The sequence below is a fragment of the Anser anser genome, assembly GCF_964211835.1.
Source record: "Anser anser genome assembly, chromosome: 6".
Taxonomy (NCBI): domain Eukaryota; kingdom Metazoa; phylum Chordata; class Aves; order Anseriformes; family Anatidae; genus Anser; species Anser anser.
This window is the reverse complement of record NC_139726.1, coordinates 700820-721585: the sequence shown is the minus strand read 5'-3', so window position 1 is coordinate 721585 and position 20766 is coordinate 700820. Positions and strand designations below refer to the sequence as shown.

The window sequence follows — 20766 nt, the reverse complement described above, 5'->3', positions numbered from 1 at the left end:
AGAAAAGGAAACTGGAGTAAGGCTAAACAGAAAAATTAAGACCTGTTCTGGACGTCCCATGCCACCAAGGGAGAAGAAGCTACGACAGCAGACTCGAGATGCCGCAGGCTCAGCGCCCCTGCCCAGAGCCCTCCAGCCGGCCGTGCACTTTGCCCCACGCGTGGTGTGATGGGATGGGACCTGCGATACCCAGCGTGGGGCACCCACCGGCGCCTCGAGCTGCCCTGAGCCCCCCAGGAACGCTGAGCAGAGCAGGGGGTGCATCCTGAGGTGCTCTCGGGGTGCGACCCGTCAGACACGGCTTGCGAAAAGCCAACCATCGGGAACTTTCGAGACACCGGTACCCAAAGAGCGTGGGCTGGAGCCCGCTCGGGGCCGGTTATTCCCCATAAATCCCAACTGACCTATTTCTCGCGCGCGCACGTTGATCATAATTAAATGCATTAAGCTCCTTAACCTCCCGAGGAACGGCGCTGACCCCGGCCGGGCACGGCGCAGCTGGGAGCGCACCGGCACGGAGGCAGGGCCGGCGGGGGGGTCCCGGGGCACGGAGCAGCCTCGGGACCGCGCATCCCCGCCCGTCCGCGCCCGCTGCGGCTCCGCCACCGCCCCCGGCCCCGGCCCCTACCTGCGCACAGCGACACGGCGGCGCCCAGCAGCGGCAGTGCCCGCAGCGCGGAGCTCGGCGCCCGCCGCATCGCCGCGCATCCGCGCCGGGAGCGGGGCCGGGAGCGGGGCCGGGAGCGGGAGGCAGCGGGAGGCAGCCTGCAGCCGGGCGCCGGCCCCGCCGGGTCCCCGCCTCCGCCGCCCGCCGGGCAGCTATAGCGGGGCTGGGCGGGGAGGGGCCGCACCGGACCGGCCTCGCCCCTCCCGCCCGCCCCCGCCCGCGGAGCCCTGCGGGGCTCGGCGCTGCGGGCAGCAGCCCCCGCACCGCTCCGGCTCCCCCCGCACCGCTCCGGCTCCCCGCGGGGCTCCCCCCGCACCGCTCCGGCTCCCCCCGCACCGCTCCGGCTCCCCGCAGGGCTCCCCCCGCACCGCTCCGGCTCCCCCCGCACCGCTCCGGCTCCCCGCGGGGCTCCCCCCGCACCGCTCCGGCTCCCCCCGCACCGCTCCGGCTCCCCCCGCACCGCTCCGGCTCCCCGCGGGGCTCCCCCCGCACCGCTCCGGCTCCCCCCGCACCGCTCCGGCTCCCCGCGGGGCTCTCCCCGCACGGCGGAGGCGCGGCGCCTTCCCGCAGACGCTGGCAGGCTGCGGCGGCTTTTCCCCGTACACTTGCGTTCTCCAACTTCTGAACTGTTTTCAGCGTTTCTCCACTGCTCCTTTCTCTCTTCCACATCAAAAAATAAATAAAAAAAAGCCTTGCAGCCCCCAAAGCTCTCCACCCCACCACACAGCCCTGTGGGCTTTTAAAAAAGTTCTTAGGGGCACCATCATAAATCAATTACATTTCAGGTATAATCAGGTACGTTCTAAAAAGGCGAGAGGAGCAGACCACATAGTATGGTTTGTCTTTAGGCACTGTACACGTGCCAGGAGCTGTTTTAAGGGGAAGACGCTACCAAGAGCCCCCTTGCCCCTGCGCTGCTACACGCAGCTCCAGACTGTGCGTGTTGCTAGTTAAGCACCACTTTCCCTGTAGTACATTTTTACTACTATTATTATAGATGTTATAATAATGACATCTCTATTAAGCCTTTTGAACACGACATAAATTAGCGTGGTATCAACAGCACAAAATTTAACCTGCTTACAATTTGTTTAAAAAAAATGAAACTGAAGTGAACTCAGGCACCCGAACAGCACTTGCAGCCACTTACTTTGTTTTACCTTCCCTCAACCTCAGTTCCCTCTCTCAATCAGTTTCAGAAGTTCATCAAGTAAAACAAATACGGTGGTATTTTACTTCCTTAACCAATCAACTCATTAGTCGTGCTGTTAAGATGCTTACAACTTCTTTCTTTTCCCAGTTTTTGAATGCTGAAGTTAGTGGCATTGCCATGTTGGCCTGTTGCAGCCTACCTTGTTCTACCTGATTCTTTCAGCTGAGCTGGAAGAGGTTCCACGATGATATTTTTCCCTCTGGGGATTTAAAAGTCTCCATGCATTGATTTTATTCCTGTACTTTCCTTAAGTACTCGTTCAGGGCAACAACACCAGCCATATGCAGAAAGGCCCTTCCCGGCTCCTACTTCCCCGTTTCTCCTCCCAGCTCCTGCTTCCCTGTGCCTCCCTCTGACTTGCTGGCTCAGCCGCTTCCATCCAGCGCCACTGAACAGCTTCTGGAGGCAGTTACAGGAGGAGTTTCGGCAAGGTCCTGGTGCTTTCTGGAGAGAGGAAAAGGAAGAGAACAGCACAACACACAGTAAGAGGAGCATGACTGCCTTCCGCACCGGCTACACTTGCATTCAGACAGACCACGGGGAAATGACCTGGGTTATCAGGTAATGCTGCAGCGGAGCATCCCTTTGTCCCCCCGTGCCTTCGGCTGCAGGGGTGTCTGGCCTTCCCTTCCCTTCCCCTCCCCTCCCCTGTGAACACTGCCCCTTGCCGAACGCGTTGACCTGAAGGACAGGGGCTGTCAGGTCAGACAGGCTGACTTCGGATCCAGTGAAGCAAACTCAACATATTTGTTTGTTTCAGTGCTGTGGGTTTGTTCCCTTTATTTTATCATGTGCTTATCTGAACTAATGTGCTCAAATTAGTGTTATTTGATTGCAGTGCTTCTTCATGATTACTAGCACAAGCAAATATCACTTGACTAAATACTTTTAGAAAGAAAATGAATTAACCTCTACCAACAGAGAATTTAAGATACAGAAAAAGTGAAATCCAAATAGCCTAGAATTACATAGCTGAGTTGCAGAGCCATTGGATAAGACAAAAAAATAGCTGCTGTTCTACCCTTTTTTTTTTTTTTTTTTTTGTAATTGTCATCCAGTTATATCCAGGTAAGGTATCTGGGACTTCCATGGCCCCCATCATCAGTTGAATGCAACGGCAATTACAACAACCTGGTTTTACCAAGTCCAACATCTTGACTGAAAAATTACAGGTAATATCAGATTGAAATACCACACAGCACCATACTACACGCCGTACTGCCTTGTACATAGAAAGCAATTAGAAAACACATGCCAAGGTCTAATTAAAACCAGAATGCAGGCGTGGATGTCAAAGCAATAAAATACTTATTGCGGTTGCCCCCTGGAAGCAGGGAGCTGGTGAGCACTCGCTGACTCCGGCGTGGATGTGTTGAACGACATCCGTGCACGGAGCCCAGGGTCGCGCGGTGCCCCCCGGGACCCCTTTGTCTGGGGCCGCCTGCTGCCCCGCGTGGAGGCATGCGCTCCGTCCGTGGGCGCCGCGAACGCTAATCGTCAGCTCCCAATTAGCACTGCTCTCTCCTCTCCTCTTTTGTTGCTGTTGTTCTTGTTCTTCTGCATTTAAGTCTGGTTTGCTTGCTTTAATTTCTCTTAATTGCAGCACACAATGGAAGAACCATGCTTCATGTTCTAATCAGCCATGCTGAAATCAGACTCCATTTGTCCTAATTAGTTTGTCCTTAGTGCACCATGTTTTTTATTACGTGAAATTTGTGAATGTTAATATTTTTTAGCTTGATTTTCAGAAAGGCAAAGTGCCTGACCTTGCATTGAAGTCAATGGGAGCAGAGGTTATAAATAGCCGAAAACACTTGTCTTGTATGTACCGCGAACAACAAATTACAGAAATTTGAATTGGGTGTACTTCTGTCAGAGATTTTGTTTTGTTAACCCTTGCACTTTCATCACACAAATATGAAGCGGCTATCAAATCTAAAGTAATTTAAATAGAACGATGCAGAACCATAGCTTTAATTTTAAAGTTTATGAAAATATCCCACTTTCTGTTCCTGCCTCCCCCCCAAAACCACCTTTTTTTATTTTTAAGCAGCATCTACATTATTCCTTCAACAGCACAGATACTGAGTTTTTCTAGTATTCTTTTGGCCCACATTATGGCTTTGGGTTTTGTTTTTTGTTCTTTGTTTTTTAAATATCTGCTTTCCCTCTTACACCTGCTATCATAACTACATTTTTTTGAGAATCCAGAATACATAAACATTAAAATATTTAAAGTATCCCGCAGTAAGTCTATTTTAATTATGTATTGTAGCAACCTTAATCCCTTCCTTGTGATTCCTCCTTTCCCCACCATCCCTAGTCACCTAGGAGCATGAGTTTATCTTTACTCGTTGACACCAAGAGGCATCTTAAGGAGATAAGTCCAAAAAGTGACACCTAGAATTAGTACGTTTCTAGAAGTGTCTAATCAAATCCCTACTCCTTCCAAAAAATGAGGAGTGCTCTAGAAGGTTTTCAAGGAAACAATAGGCACCCTAGAAACACATACAGAACCCATTTACATAAATAAGTTATGTGCAACCAGTCAGTACGTTTGGTTATTGCACTGAGATAAGAGTATGATGAAAGTTTCTGGGTTTGGTATGTTATTCTATTGCCAGGTTCTATATGACTTCTCCTTTATAAATCCAATAATGTCATCTATCAGTAACTACTACTTGTTTGGATCAGACCTAACCAAGAGCATCAGATTGAGATGATGCACAAAGATTACAAAGTTTGTTTTCTGAATATCAACGAAAGAGTGTGGTTGCATAGCTTATTACTGTTGAGCCACTGCATGACTAACTCTATATCACACGTGACCACCTATTATAAAACTGAGAATTCAGCTTAAAAGCCAGAATGTTCTTGGTGCTTTCCTTATTCTTCACCAAGATCAAAGATATGACAAACTGAGGCAAGGAAAGCACTGAGAGTTGTTATAGGCAGATTTAAAATCAGTGCTTACCAGGAATAACATTAGCTTTCTGCATTCTGACAGAGTACCTTCTTCAAGTGTAGATGATGGATCTCTCAGGTTTGGTCAAGAACCCAGGGAGTCGGGGGACAGGACACAAGTGACGCTGTCATTTTCTAGCTCCAGTTTGAAATCCAGTTCTCTCTTTTCCTTGTTTGCAAAGAACTTCCGAATTTGTATCCTTGTACTCCTGCCATTCAAAGGCAGTAGCCTACATGGAAATCCCATGGGATTATTTGCACCTAGCAACAGAAAAAAAAAGAGAAAATCACAGTAATATGGACCACATATTAGTTATTTTGCCACAGGCCCAGTAGTTGATGATGATGAAATTAAACAACCAGAGAGCAGCAGAGCTCAAGGAAAAGCTAACTACACATAAGCACAGTTGTTTTAATTTCAGAAGTCCTGTCCCTAACCCGGGATAGCCCTGTCCTCCCGGATACTTATGGGAGGAGCAAACACCACAAGTTTGACCAAAACTAAGGAAGATAAATTGAAATCCTAGCACCTCCAGGCTTCCTATTTTCCAAGACAGTTCTCTCTCTCTTTCTTTTTCCCCCTGCTCCAGCAACCTTTTAATCTTCTAACACCGGTTAGAAGAAAATATTACGTTTTGGGGGTGAGGAGATTCACAGAAAATTCTCTCTCACCTGAATATACTCCATTTCAGAACGTTTTTATTTTCATGACTTGATGAGAACTGGCTGGGCAGATTTGCATCAGGAGCAGCAGCAGACAAGCAGAACTAAATTAATTTTGAAAAGGAAGTACTTACATGAGAAATCCCACTTGCAGTAAAATTAGAACTTTCTGGCATACAAGGAGATTGGGTTTTGTTGGATTTTTTTTGTTTGTTTTTTTAAAGATACATTAATAACCCAGACATGCCACACATGCACCTTGAAGGTCTGAAATACATCAAGTGACAGCATTCCCACGCACTGCTGTGCAGCAGGTTTTTTGGGAGACTGGGGTGGGGGTGGACCTGTTTAAAGAGAAGCTCCTTCCCTGGGCTCCCCACCACCACCATTCACCCTGAAAAAAGAACTTTTCCTTGCTCAGAACTTGCTGGGAGTTAAACGAATGCTGCATTTCCCTTCAAAATGCTCCAGTGTTCATAGAGTGGGTGTTATTTCTAACTACAAACAAGGACGCAAGGAGAATAAATTTTTGCTAGAGAGAATTGTTCACTTGAAATTGTATTTTCTGCCATGATACCAACTTTGTTCCAAGACAACATCTATAAAATCAATGGCACAGAACCCTGCACAAGAGGCGGTAAGTTATTTTTAATACACTGCTGAGAGAAATTACATGGGGGAAAAAAAAAGTAGATAAATTTATGGGTGCAAACCAAACAGTATTTGGTGTTTTTTTGTTTGGTTGGTTTTTTTAGTTGGAATTATGATAGATGACAGATGATGCATTAAGGCAAGAAAGTTTCAGTGAAATATACACTTAAAATCTAGTTCCATTAAAATGTATAGCTAAATTTCCAGCCATATTGAAGAGAATTTCATCATCTGAATGTAGCACCCCGCTGTTTGAACAAGTAGGAGAATATATTGCATCTTTCCAAGCCCACCTATATTATGTGTTATTTTACACAAGTTGTATATATAGCTTTTAAAATGGTGGGTTTATTCATTACATGCATTTTAAGAGTGGAGGAGTGCCATGAACTAATTGATGTACCTGTCTACGATGTACCTGTTTATTAGCAGAACTTGTCCCAAGGGATTTCAAAGCCTTCAGCACTGACCACACTGTCAGAGGCTGGATGCGTTCGGGTCGGTGTTTAGGGACTCGAGCACAGACAGCTTCCTTCTAAAAGAGGTTTGGTGAGCTCAGGAGAAGATGCCAGACGTTTAATAATCAGAAAACATACTTTTGGCAACAAGTAAGGTATGTTTTGTGGGACAAAAGTCCTAGTCATCCGATAGACATGGCATTAAGAGAACAAAGGGATGGAAGAGTCCCCTCTAAACATAGTGACACTATATATATAAGCTCTAGAGAATACTAGTGGGGTGATGGACTAACAGACTGAATAATTCAAACAACTGAAGACTTGTTTATGAAAAGCAGTGTCATAGATACTGGTGTGAGAAGGCTGGAGTATTTTATTTGGGACCTGAATACCTATCTATCAGAAAACAGAAATTCTAAGGCTTGCTGACAAAAACAAACAAAAAACCCACAGTCCATATCACTTAGAACATGGATATTGGCAGTGTATTAATTATCTGACAAGTTTTTCACTTTTTGCCTAGTTTATATTTGTATTTATGAAATAGAAGTAGTATATCAGATTAGTAATAATATTGTTCTATAGTACTAATTAGGCAAAGTGCTCTACCCGGATTTTTCATACATCACATGGCAGTGCTATTGATGTTATCTATTTTAAATAAGGCCCCCTTCAGAAGATCTGATCCTGATAATGTTGTGTGTCTTCGAAACAAATTTCAGACCTTTTGTTTCTCTGTAGGCTATTAAAATTAATTGTCTGGGTACTTAATACACTATTATATTTTGTAGTATAGGATACTTAAATGATCCGGAACAACGCGTTTCAAATTGTCCATTGGGTTTTGAACTCTTATTTCAATTGGCTTCAAGGAAATAAATGTATTAGAATCAGTATAACCACTACTGATACAAAATCACAAGCTGCTCATGTTGCAGAACTGTTTTGAAACTGAATTTTAAGAAGAGCCAGCCCCAAACTCATTGGTATCCTTTCAACCTTCTCTCCTCTTAGTCCTCCATTTTTGTTTGCCTCCAGCACTTAACCTCACCCACAATTTAGGAAGCACCTAGGGTTACTACAATACACAATAAAGTCCATTGCTGAAACAGCAGCAGTACGCATAAATGCCTTTTTACAAAGTTCATGCTCTGAACATTGGCCTTTTCTTGTTTTCCGAAGATTACCAGAACTGCTTTACTCTACAGCCATAAATTTGGTAACTTGTTTGGGATATGATAAACACAGAAAATACAATAACTTGAATTTAAATTGTTAAATTGTGTAGTTTAAAATTGGAGCTCTCTGCTTGTGTCCATGAGCACAGAAGTGGAAACGAGAAGCAGCAAGCGCCCTCCGTCCCCTGCCGCCGCCAGCGCAGACACAGGCAGCGGCTCCTCCACGGACGGCTGAGCTGAGGCAGAAATCTGCATGTGTGGGCCTCTGGCTGAAGCTGCCCAGCACTTCAGGACCTACCAACAAGCTCGTCTGAGGGCCGAGACGGGAGGAGAGCCAGTGACCCACATCTCGTGACGTTTCTGGAGCTTTCGGTGATTTGCAGGTTTGGGTCCCCAGTTACCCGGGACTGCTGATCTTTCACCCTTTGTCCCCAGTCTTCATCAGGCCTTTGACACACCAAATGCCAGTGGAGAAAGAAAAAAAAAAAAGGAAAACAAAGGCATGGAGAATAAAAACAATAAAAAACCACTTTGAGGCAAATGTGTTCCCCAGTTAGATGTTTGCATGGCATGGTTCATAGTAGGACAGAAATAGCATATCCTAGGGATTTAAGAGTCTTTGGAAATGGGTAACACCATAAAAACATCTGCCAACTGGAAGTACTTCTAGGGTTGGCTGGAAAACAAGAATTTTGTTTTGTAATTTGTTTTGTTCCACATCAGGAGCAAACTAAGACCTATTGAAATTTTGTGCAAGCAAAACAGAATAAAATGCATAGACAAGAGCCAGCAGGTCAGTAGTACCACTTACCTTAGCTCTCTACATCCCAGGTCCATGTCCTAACTTCAGAGCAGTCTTGCTGTGTATTTGTCTCCCACTCTGTTCATCCAGTAGTCTGATGAAACCTTCCAAAACTGCCATAAGAATGATACATTTTTGCAAAAATATTACACTGTTGATCAAGGCAACTGAAAAAGAAAAGCCAAAGAATTCCCAAACTGTTCCAGGACCCATTTTAACATTCTCCTGGTGCCTGGTATTTGTAGGGAGTGCACTGAACTGAGCTAGGTAAAATCACCAGCACACGAAACAGCTGTTAAGTTGACAAAGCAGCCAGCGTGACAGCAGCTCAAGTGAAGCAGCTCCACTCCGATTTCACCTTCAGACCACGACGTGGGGCAGGCACACTTTTAGCATCCAAATTCGGTGATCTAGCTCAACCCAGACCCCTGTCAACAGCCCAGACTTCCTTCCGACACAGTCAGTACGGGGTAACGTGAACTCCTCCGGCAGAGGTAGCAGTGACTCAGAAAAACACACCAAAATACTCTTTCTAGGAAAGAAGTTTTACAAGAATAGCAATGGGAAACTCTCTCTTTGCCACCAGACCCCCAAACCCGCGGGACGCCAGAAGTGCCACTTTTACCTCCAGGCCTGCCAAGCCTCCATGAAGCAGTAAAAGAGCACAGCTCCACGAGGGGAAACCCAGCCTCGCTGCCCAGCTGCAGCTCCTACGAAGGGGAAAGCACGTGAACGACAGCAGACACAGCACTCCCACGTTCCTAAAAGAGTGGGGGAGAAGCTGCAGCAGGGTTGCCTGTGGTCATGGCTGGGACTGACTTGTTCAGCTTTGCCAGTGACCAGGAGATGAGTGGCAAACGCACCTCAGGAGAAAACACGAACCGTGCTTACGTGACACGGAACACAGTTGGCAGTCACAGCTCAGGAAGCGAGATCCCCGTGCCATCGCTGTCTTTTCTCCAAAATCATTTGCTCACTGTGCTGCAGCAGCTAAAAATGCCAGCAAAGCGTTGGTCACCACCTCAAATGGCATCGCTAGCAAAACAGCGCTGTTTTACCAGGATATAGCCTTGGTGACTTCACCCGAGGTGTGTATGTCTGCAGTTCTGGTCTCTGTCTGCAAGAACTTTGTGGTGCTAAAGAGCACAGAGAATCACAGAATATCCCTAGGTGGAAGGGACCTGCAACCACCGTCGAGCCCAGCTCCAGGCTCCGCACAGGAGCACCCAAAAATCAAAATTCAAACCATACATCCGAGAGAAAGGCAGCCAAAATATCCAGGGGACAGAGTATCTACCTCATGCAAAAAAAACTAAGTATCTTGCACGACTACAGCCAGAACGTACTTTGTTTTCAAACCCCGGCTGGCCGCACTAGCACCGTGTCACACAGCAGGCCGCGAGACCTCAGGAGGCTGCGGAAGCAGATGGGATCAGCGAATTCAGAGGAGTTAGAGTAACACACGGGCAGCAGGTCCATAAAGAGATATTAAATGGGTATTAAGAAGGCAAGGCAGGAGTGTGACTTAAATTACCTATCCCTAGCACAATAGGGATGCTGGACACGAACGAGGGCATAGAGTGCAGGCACCAGGCACATGCGCGCTCCATCGCGCCTCCTTCGCTGCTTGGGTTACTGGTTTGGACAGCGCCTTGCTCTGACCGGTGAGGCACGTTCCTATTTGTGAGTGACTCACTGAGCTTGTGCATTCCTCTAGGCGAGGATGCGTACAGCCAACTAGCCCGTAACTTAAAGGTATTGCCGGACGCCTGTCCGTCAGTAAACGTCCACAGAAGAGCGCGTGCTCAGCGCTCAGCCCAAACCAGCAGACAGCAGCTGGTTGCTGCTACACACTTCTACCCCCCTCCACCCCCCCGTATCCACCCCCAATGCTGCTTTTTGCAGCTTTGAAATCCTGTTAAAAAATAGCCTTTGAATCTATCGAAGTTTGTATTAACCCGAGTTGGTGTCTTTTTGATGAAGGGAGCCTCTTGGGACATTTTAGCACCATTTAGACGTGGAAAGCAGCTGCTTCATCACTCACACACTTCACATTATAAGCCCTGGTATAAAACCCTTATCTTGCTTCGACACACATGTTGAAACCACAGCACTGGACAACCACCCTCCCTGCAGGAAGGCAAGGGAGAGGCTTTCTCCACCAGTGGCCTCCGCGCTCACCCTGCCTCCCCGCCTGCTGCGACCCCTGCCTTGCCTCAGGGCAGGGAGAAGGCACGAAGGCTGCACAGCATTGTCTACCAAACCCTGAGCATAAGAAGATGGTAACTTCAGTTGAGAACAAGCAAAGGTATTTATTACAGCTGTAGGTATAAATAGAGTCCCGAGGAGCTACGCTGCCCCAGGCCGCGGGTTCGCGTACCAGCGCCGCTCTGCAAGGCTCCGCTCCTCGGTCCCAGCGTGCTCGGACAAACGCCACCACGCGTGGAGCAGCGCACGCAGCGGTGACTGCGGTGAGAAGGCGTACAAACGTATTTATTTATACAAGTCTCTCAAGTCAGATAGCTGGCAGGCACTTTGGTGTATCGCGGTAGACACCATCCCCACGCGGATCGTGTTCCTGGACCACTAAGGCGTCTGACTTGTACAAAACTGGTTTGACCCAGCGAGCAGACGTCCCAAGCCTCTTGGAAGATCCCTTTTGCAGTCTCCTTCTGTGAAGGAAGTTTCACATGGCTTCACTTTCCGCCACACAGGCTCTGGAGGTAGTGACACAAGTCCATAACCAGCGAGGAACTGCACTCTCCAGACGAGGTCGCAGCTCCGGCGCTAGCGGTGCCTCTTGCAGCCTTCTCTTCCATCACGATGGGCCCAGACGGACGTGAACTGTGCACGGCTGCCCTTAGCTTTCCCTGGCATTCTTTGGCGTGTCTTGGCATGGCTTCTTGGTTTAGACACTAAAAAATGTTTTTTCTTCCAACTGGGAATAAAGTGAATGCGTTATTCCCAGGTGAGAGCATCTGTCAACGGTACATAATTAACTCTACATTTGATAAAATGCTTACTTTTTCCACACAAATCTTGGCTTTAAAATATGGAAGTATTCGGTGTTTGAGAAAGATTTAAATTTTCTCTATACAAACAAGCAGCACCTGTAACATCTTTGTTTCCCTTCTCCAATGCCAACACCTGTGCCAAGGCTGATCTTTTTGCTCAGCAAACATTTCTCCCCACAGGGAAGAGAATTCCTCCTTTTCTCTCTCTATCAAAACAGTTTAATCCAGGTAAATAAGAAGTCTGGAAGGCTTGATAGGGATTTTCATGGAAGCTTTCAGCACAGAAGGCCCATAAGAAAAGTTACAAACAATTGAGAGGAAGACTTCAGTCACGTATTCCCAGCACACTAAAACAAGCCTCCGACCACAGGCTTCTTTAGGCAGCTGTCCTGATACACATTTGTCAAAGTGCAAAATAATCCTAACTAGTAATAAACAAATCTACTGCATATGAAAAAGTAGGTTTTTGGGGGTTGCTTTTTTCTTAGAGTACCTCTTTTTTTTGCCTAGCCTCTCCCATATAACCATCAGTGTTACCCATGTGCTGATGCCTCGATGCTTTTTTTTTTTTTTTTATTTTTACATCCATTTACTTCTCTTACGAGAGCTCTGACATACAGCCCGGCCCTGTTTGAATGACAACACCCCAGGTCCGTGCTGGCAGTGTTCAGCGCAAAGTTGCCGGCCACATGAATAATTCAACATCAGCTACGGAACGGCTTGTGCCATCTCCATAGCAATAAATACTGCGACGCCCTGAGAGCAGCAGATTATATATAAGCATTCCAAATCTCTTTAGAAGATTAGATTTTATGGGAGTACTAGAGGACCATCCATTAATAAACATACAGGAAAAATACCATGGGGGGTACAGGGCGGCTGTCTTCCTGTACCTCACTTGGAAACTCTGAAGTGGCTTTCCCCTTGCCCAAGCCGTGACACCTTCAGGGGAAAGCATTTCTCCTGTTACTGTTCAAACAGACCCTTGGAAGTGAGACCAAAGATAACGCCTTGCTCTCACCAAGTTTTTACTTCTCCAATCCTGGGCGCACCACCCTCCAGTTCCCAAGATGAATATTCAGAACACTTTGCTATTTCTGCTGTTTTGAAAGCACAGACGGTGCCACAGCCAGCAGCTGGACGTTAGGAAAGCACAATGCTGAATGACTTGTTGCTAACACTAACAAATTAATTCCTACGGTATTTTTCCCCACTCAGAGGTGTTTTTTTGTTGTTGTAAATTTGAATGTTCACCTAATTAAAAAAAATAGTTAACATTGCCAGTTGTTCAGTCAAAGCCTAGATCAAAACTAGTTCATTTGCAGGGCACAAACATGGATTTTGTTTAAAAGAACCCCCTGGACATCCTGATCTGCTAAAGGAAGCTACCAGCAGCACCACCGATTAAAGTCATCTGCTCTAGGGCACTGAATGTCCAGCACCGAACTACTGAGGTTCTACTGAGGTTTGTGTTCTTCCTTTAGCTGGTCGTCTCTGCTTTACGGACAGGGAAAGATGAGACTGGAGTTCTAACTTACGCTAAAGTTCCTCTATCAAGTCTGTATCCAGACTCAGCAGAAGACAGTGGTTTCCAGAGCCCTGTCCTGGAAGAGCCCCTTGGAAAGCTGTGCGCCTCCTCCCAGCAGGCCTGGCACCCCACAGCATTCCAGCTGGGTCCAACACAGATGACAGGACTGGTGCCCAGCGCTGCACTCAGAACATCCATACTGCCGAAACGGCGGGATAAGATGCTACAGAGTACACGGAGCTGTGTCCAGACTGAACTCATGTCATTCTTCTACATACACAGTACTTTTCAGAAAATGCTGCAGCACAAAGAGATCAAGTATTTGATGTAACCATCTTTCCTAGTATCTGTCAGATGCTGTGATTTGATATTTTACTGTTTGAGAAAGGCACAATGAATTCAGCCAACACCGTCAGTACTGTTAATCATCAATGTGACAGATTGTCTCTCTGCTCCAATACTTTTAGTAGTAAACACAGAGAGGTGAAAACTCCAAGTAAAAAGCCTAGCAAACCCTTTTTAAGCTCACGTTGTTCACTGAACTTTGCCTGAGGCTTTGCCCCGTCTGTCCATAAAGCTACCTCCCTCTCACCTCCACTTCCAGAGGTCCCTGGCTGTCCTCATCTGCGCACTGCGGCAGTCGGGGACCTCTGCGAACAGGCTGCCTCGCGTCCCGTTTGGTTTAAGTACCAGCGCCTGTTCTGTCATACAAATGTATATGGAAGAAACGCATGCGTGCACCAGGCAGCTAGAACCAAGGAACCTCAGGCAATAATCTGTATCAGAAGATTATCGCTAACTTAGCTACTGATTTTGCAGTTGCGACGTTCACTGTTACTTCCACTCACATAACACCTTCAATCCAAGAGATTGATTCATTTGACTCATTTCTGAAATACTCTCCTTCCCAGGCCGCAGCTGTTTAACAGTCAGCCCAGCATGCGTATCCAAAGCAAACCAGAATGCATTCAGGCAACAGAGCCTTTGACCTCCTATTAAAAAACAATATATAATTCTTTTTTGGCAGCACTAGATTTTGTCAGATTCTCGTGAAGTATAATTAAGAGACCTAGCAACTGCTAGCAATTCTGTTTTGCAGAGCTATACTACTATGCAGTCTCTTAAACCCATGAAGTGCCTATCTGCAAGCTAGGCTGCTATTTCTGCACTAGTAGAAATGTAGAAAAAGGCAAGCCACTCGGTCATAGAAGGACAAGGAAAACTGGGACTGAAAAGGAGAAATTAGAGGAAACAGGAGAGCAGAGCCTGGCAGCCATAAAGCCAAGAAAGGAACCTTAAAGCAAATTTTGAATGCAGAGATGAAACATGGCTTAATGGCTCATTACTTTTTAGTTTCTTAGATTACCTGGAGGATTTCAAGCCAACAAGGAGTTTTTTTCAAAAAAGATAAAAGGACACCGTCACTCCATAGTTACTCTTCCATTTGGAGTAACAAATGATATGAAAATATCAAGAGGTACAGGTAGAGAACACAGTCTTCCTTCCAGGTACAAAGCTGAATTCTTCCCCATAAGATTAAGGGACATCACATTCCCTCCTGCAAGACATGCTTTAGGAGGTTTGCATGGACGCAGTTGATGTCATATCCAAAAAGTACACCATTTCCGTGCTGTACTATTTTGGGATACAGTCCAGCACAGGAAAAAACACACCCAGACAAACAACAGTCAACAAGCCTCAGTACCTTGGTTTTAAATTTTTGTTGACCTGAACCAACTCTACCTGGGAGCATGTGACTGGAAATACCCATTGCTGCATTAGTATACATTTGTTACTAATAGACAGTAACAGAACTAAAAACACTCTTTTGTTTGACTTGAAAACATTCTATTTAATTTATACAAATAACTACTAAATAGAAAAAGTAGATTAAAACAAAATAGTTATTTTTTTCTGGCAGAGTTTAAATGCATATTATATAGCTTAGAAGAAATAAAATGCATTCTCCCCACAGCATTCATGACCTAAAATTCTACTTAATTCCTCCACTGCTTTCCTCTTCTAGATCAGTAAGATACTAGACACATTGCCATGTGGGTAACAGCTATATATATGTTCCATATTTGAACTGAAAATTGTTACAGACCACACACCTACAAATGTGAAGCACTTAAAATGTGACTATTGAGTTGTAATATGATAATACAGAAAACAATTATGTTTCAGGTTATAGTGTTACAAAAACATTTGTGTAAGAAATCATGAAAGAGGCCACATAAAAATAAGCTTTAACTTTATGCACTTATTTTACAGTTTAAAAAACTGGCAAGTGCACTAGTAATAAATAATTTGCAAGTTTTGTATAAACGAGAAATTCCTAATGTTCAGCATTATTGTAAACATCAGTACACATGTAAAATGCAGCTAAAATCTGACAGTTACATTTTCAGTTTACCAAATTCATTTCCTATTATTCAGGCATAGATCAATGTAGTATACAGCCAATCATATTTTTGGCAAGTCATGTCATTAAAATTAACAGTGACAGTGCAAGTAAGGAATGCAAAGAATTCCTAGTGCAATAAAGAAGAGAAGCACAGGCAATATTGCTGATTAAAATTTACCACTTCCATGTGTTCACCCTGGGAGTGATTAGGAGAATTAAAAAAAAAAGGGGGGGGGGGGATAGGGGGGAAGTAGCTGTTCAAAGCCATTATTTAATGCCCTGATCTTGTCTTAGGATTTCTCTGTCTTCCTTCAGGCCACTACCTTTGCAACAGTACATCCAGCATGAGTCTTTACAGCTTGACCATTTGTGAAATGCCCATTGTAGTCACTGAGCAAAGTCCATATGGTTCTGATGTCTCCCAAACAGATGGCTTGGTAGAAACTTCTGCCTCTATAAGAAGCCACATGGGGACCAATTATATAAACTGTCTAGCCAGACTACTTCTGAACCAGACAAGTGCCTTCCTGTCAGGAGAGCACCATGAGAAGGTCAACAGTCAGCTTTCAGTTTATCTAAGGAATTATCAATTTTGGTCAAAGTCTTTTTGATTCGCAGGGCTGTTAGTCTTGCTGATGGATTTTGATACCAGCATTCTTTCATCAACTTGGCAAGAGATGTTAATGTCTGGGAAAAGAAGAAGAAACAAGACACGTGTAAGTATATAAATCACGAGTCAGAAAAGCAATAGATTGGGTTGTTAAGCACTAACACAATATGGTTTTATTGCCTCATTATTAGTCAATTTTCAGAGTCTACAGATAACTTACTGCTATTTGGGTATTTGAAATACACGAGTTTCAAGTGTTGAGAAGTAGTTCAATAACAAAAGAAAAAGTAACTAGTAACTAGACAATGGGTTGATTGCAGTGTCAAACTAGCATCATCTTTAAAAAGTCCAAAAAAATTGTTTGAAAAAACACTATAGAATCTCTTTTCAGTGAAACTGATTCCTACAAGATGAATGACGAAAAGCCAGAGAAAGTACAGATTTTTCTGTCTGATTTCATCACATCCAGAGCAGCTTCAGATGGCTGGGATTCAGAGCTGGCTGATGTGGGAGCACAGGTCACGGCTCTACAACCAAAACCTAACATGAGACTTATCAGCAGTGCAGGCCCTAGCCAGATTCAAACCAAGCTCCACAGTTTTAGTAATAAAGAACACAACAGCTGATCAACCTGAGGAGTCCAGACTAATTCTGTTGAAGAAAAATGTTTCAGCAGCAGCCTTTCAAGCAGAACAGTCCCTTATCCTGTAGGCAGGAGAGGGATCAAAATTCTGTTGTAAATCTGCATGCTTACGAGTCACAGGAAGGCCTACACAGGCTACCGTTCCTACTGCAATCTCCTCCTTGGAGAGTGAACAACAACATAGAGAGAGCAGCTTTAAAGCAATTAATTCATGTTACTGAAGGGCCAGTCTGTGAATAGCTCAGATTTAACAATCAAAATTTTGCTCAATGCATTTTCTTCCTTTTCCAACACCAAGGTCCACACATGTAGGCTTCTGAAATCTGTACAGCTAATGCTCCTGGCAAGTAGCATTGAGATCATTTCAATTTCAAGTGATAACCGAAAATAGCTTGCATGACTACAGCTCGGAAGAAGAAAGATCAGCTCATACATTCCGCAAACCATATACAGGCATATCCACTTACAGGGTCTGAGAACCACCTGTTGGGAATGTTCGGCCTTTGCTGATCTACACAGACCACTTTTCTCATGTCTTCAAAACTGGGATCATTTGGGACCAGGTCATAAAATGGAGGTTTATAGTCTTCTACAATACCTAGTGAGATACAAACAGGAGAGGCATTATTTACTGTCAATGAAACAGCATCTCTGAAAAGAGAACACTCATGATCTAACCACCCAAGAAGCACAAAAATATTTTTAAAATAAATCAACACCACCATGTCAAACTGTCACAAAAAAACGGAATAGCACTTACTACTATAGGAAGAGTTTTTCCTACCCAAAACGTTAATCGGCACATACTATAATACTGAAGATTAGAAACCATATCCATTTTGCAGATGCTTGAGCTGAAGTGATGAGAAATAAATTCACTTGCCAGAAGGTCACCTTCTATAATGCACAGAAGTTTAGCAACTACTAGAAAACTGGGATTTCTACTAGCAAAGTACAAAAATTTCCAGGTCTGCATTGCTCGTTTGTTTTTAATAGGCTCATCATACACTTTGCCTTATTTTATGATTCATGACGAAGTCCAGAAAGGATACCAGTATCTACAGACACTCAACACTGGTAATTCCTGGTAATTCACGTACAATTTCTTGTTGTTATATAGTAAAATGCCTAGGGTAATCAGAACATACCATCACAAAACCAACCACCTGGAAGTCTGTGGAAACCAGTATTTGCATTTTCACAGACTCTGCTTTGAAAAGTGAGGAAACAAAAAGCTGATGTGTGTGCTCTCAACTTATCACCCAGGTTACATAAAACTGGCAGGCTAGAAAGCCTTTTGCCTACTCACTGAGGCATGTGCGCAGCACTGCTGTTTTATCAGTGGATTAAGCTCACAAATGATCCAGGGAACTCAACTTTCTTAGGAAGCCAATTTAAAAACTAGTGTTCATAGACAGACATTTGGGCCAGCAGCTCGGAGAAATACTGAGTGAGTGCGGCTCTCTGTGTACAGTAGGAGCATGGGCAGAACAATGCTAGAACTACTTCTTAGCAGATGGCAGCTGTCCTATAATCAGATGCACAAGACATTCAGGGCATTTTCTAAGAACCTTTTTCTACTTTAGTATATCCAAAGCAATAGAAACTTCACTACAGTGGTTGGGATTTAGTTTTCTTGTTCTGTTAAGATGAAGATGAAAATCCCATAGATTCTCTGTAAAAATCAGTAAATCCCTATCTGCGAAGACTAGTCAAAAGAGAACCGCTCTTCAACAAACTGCAAGTCACGTAGAGAACTGTAGGTCAGTTCAGAGATCTGGCTACCCAAGCAAGCTACCAGAACGAACAACGAATAGGCTGCAGGGTTTGCCTTACGGTGTTCTGATATGGATGCATGACAGACTACGTATGCTACATGCTGCATGAAGCAGCATCACCTACATTTTCAAGCAATTCTTAATTGCATATACTGAACATCATCTAGAAGGCTGAAATCTTATTTTTACATTCCTCCTGCTTCCTCCCAGAACACAAAATGAAATTTATTGCAAGAACTTGAAACTACAAAAAAGCTCTTGTGTATCTGCATCATCTGAAATGGTAGAAAAAGTAGTGTTGTTTTTTTTTCTAAACACAATTCAAATGCAAAGCCTCAGAGCTATATCACACTACTCCGAAAGTGATGCCAGGGTCATTAAGACATTAATGGATTACCTTTATCACTAGGAGCGAGTCCGGCTCTATTTTAATTCACTATGTTCATGTGGTCTTTCCAACAGAGTATATGGATGGCTACTTCAGATATGACATATCACATACGAACTGAATTTGGTCTAGCCTTTACTCTAATAGAGTAATTTTGAAGTACTCTGATCTACCACAGCCAAACATCACAGACCCTGTGGGATCACCGCTGGCTCTGCAACAGTTTGTCTGCTATGCCAGCAAGCCACTATAACCTCTAGCCCACACCACTACTCCTAACAAAACTGTCGTTCTGAACTGTGACACGCTTCCCTTTCCCACTTCCAGAGGAAAGAAAACAAGCCTCTTACTACAAGAGACACCCTTGAAGTTGTTCAGCATGACCTATAGCTTGCTATTTTCTGGACAGTTTCAAGATGACTTTTGTCATTGACAATAGGGTGTTGTTTCTTTCCCCGGGGCAGCTGTCTTTTTGCTGTTCAAATCAATTGGAACTCAGAGCAGCATTTTTTCCACCTTTATTCTTTGTGGCTTTAAAGAAAGCTTATCCTATGCACTTTTTAATATACTGCTGGAGCAATGTAAGATCTACCCAAACACCTAAGTAACAGATACAGCCTTGCAGATACAATGCTGATAACATACCAGTGGTGGCTTTGAGCAGCAACCACCTTTCGGTTTGTGGCATTAACATCAAGGTCACGATACTGGAAATGACACTGAAGGTCCACAAGGAACTGAAGTGCGTGTGTCAGAGGCCAGGTAAACAAAGATGCCACAGCACTGTGCACTAGGGAAGGCACACATTCAGCAGCAGTGGACAACCGCTCTGCGGAGAACAAGCACTGCTCACAGAGTAAGAGACGTGTGGGGCTTAAATCACACTTCTGAGTACCGGGAGAGATGCTGAGGGGCCCCTACCCAAGCACAAAGACAATCCACAAGTACTCTTGGTTGCGGAGGAGTTTAATAACACATTTTCCTCCTTATACCAAGCCACAACAGAAAAGTATTAAGAATCACTATCACCTTGCAGATCATTAGAGAAAAAAAACAATCAGACTCACTAGTCAGATTACAGCAACTTAAGAATCTCCAAGAATGGATATGCAAAACCAGGGCGACTCACGGGAACAGACTTTGTCTTTCCACTCGGTACATGATAGACAGCAAGTATCCACCAGCATAGGATAAACAGCAAAAATGTATAGCGCACCTAAATTACAACTGTCTCTTGCCCCTCTAACACATGCTATCACCTGGTTCACACGAGCACACTACCTTGACCTCAGCATGCTCACTCCAAGTGCCAAAGTCTTATTACAGATCAAACAGGGTTATCTGAATGACCACCTGATGAAGTAACGATTTCCACACAGCCAGCCATTCGGATTTTTGAGAGAAAAATGTTTACTTCACCTCAAACCAGTGCAAGGAAATGAAATTACTTCTGGCAACAGCTAGAAATACAAAACAACTGGAAACACGTACGGTTAAATTAGTATTACAGTCGCCTTAAACTTAAGACTTTATTGACATGACTAATGTCATGAAGTAGCCGTATTACTGTTAAAAGTGCTTCCATGGTAGCACCAAGCTCAGTCTGAATTAAATTACTGAAGCCTTTATTTATCTTCTTTGGTAGGTCTGCAGTCCATGCCGAGTTTCATACTATCTTTGTTAAGCTGTAAACACGATCTAAACCTCACTAAATGGCACTATATATTTAAATATTCCCTATATATATGTTGATATATGTGCCCTTTCATGAAATTTTCATTTGAGAGGTAACTAGGTAAGCC

The 20766-nt window shown here is 44.5% G+C and overlaps 2 protein-coding genes across 9 annotated transcripts in view; both read right to left on the bottom strand.

The window, feature by feature from the left end:
* The window catches only part of ACVR1C (activin A receptor type 1C), a 46833-nt gene extending 41323 nt beyond the window's left edge, over window positions 1-5510 (bottom strand). For 2 of the 4 annotated variants that reach the window (XM_083841719.1, XM_083841713.1), the window contains exon 1: window positions 629-778. In XM_083841719.1, the coding sequence (XP_083697845.1) occupies window positions 629-708 (80 nt within the window). In that variant the 5' untranslated portion in view covers window positions 709-778. Of the gene's footprint in view, window positions 1-628; window positions 779-2019; window positions 2325-4854 lie in introns of those variants that run through there. The other 2 variants (XM_083841714.1, XM_083841712.1) reach the window with 2 other exon arrangements.
* A 5378-nt stretch (window positions 5511-10888) lies between these two features.
* ACVR1 (activin A receptor type 1) overlaps window positions 10889-20766 on the bottom strand; it is a 73821-nt gene continuing 63943 nt past the window's right edge. For all 5 annotated transcript variants that reach the window (XM_083841723.1, XM_083841722.1, XM_083841726.1 and 2 more), the window contains exons 9-10: window positions 17266-17396; window positions 10889-16232 (exon numbers count right to left, since the gene is read on the bottom strand). In XM_083841723.1, coding sequence (XP_083697849.1) covers window positions 16098-16232; window positions 17266-17396 — 266 coding nt within the window. In that variant the 3' untranslated portion in view covers window positions 10889-16097. The remainder of the gene's footprint in view (window positions 16233-17265; window positions 17397-20766) is intronic.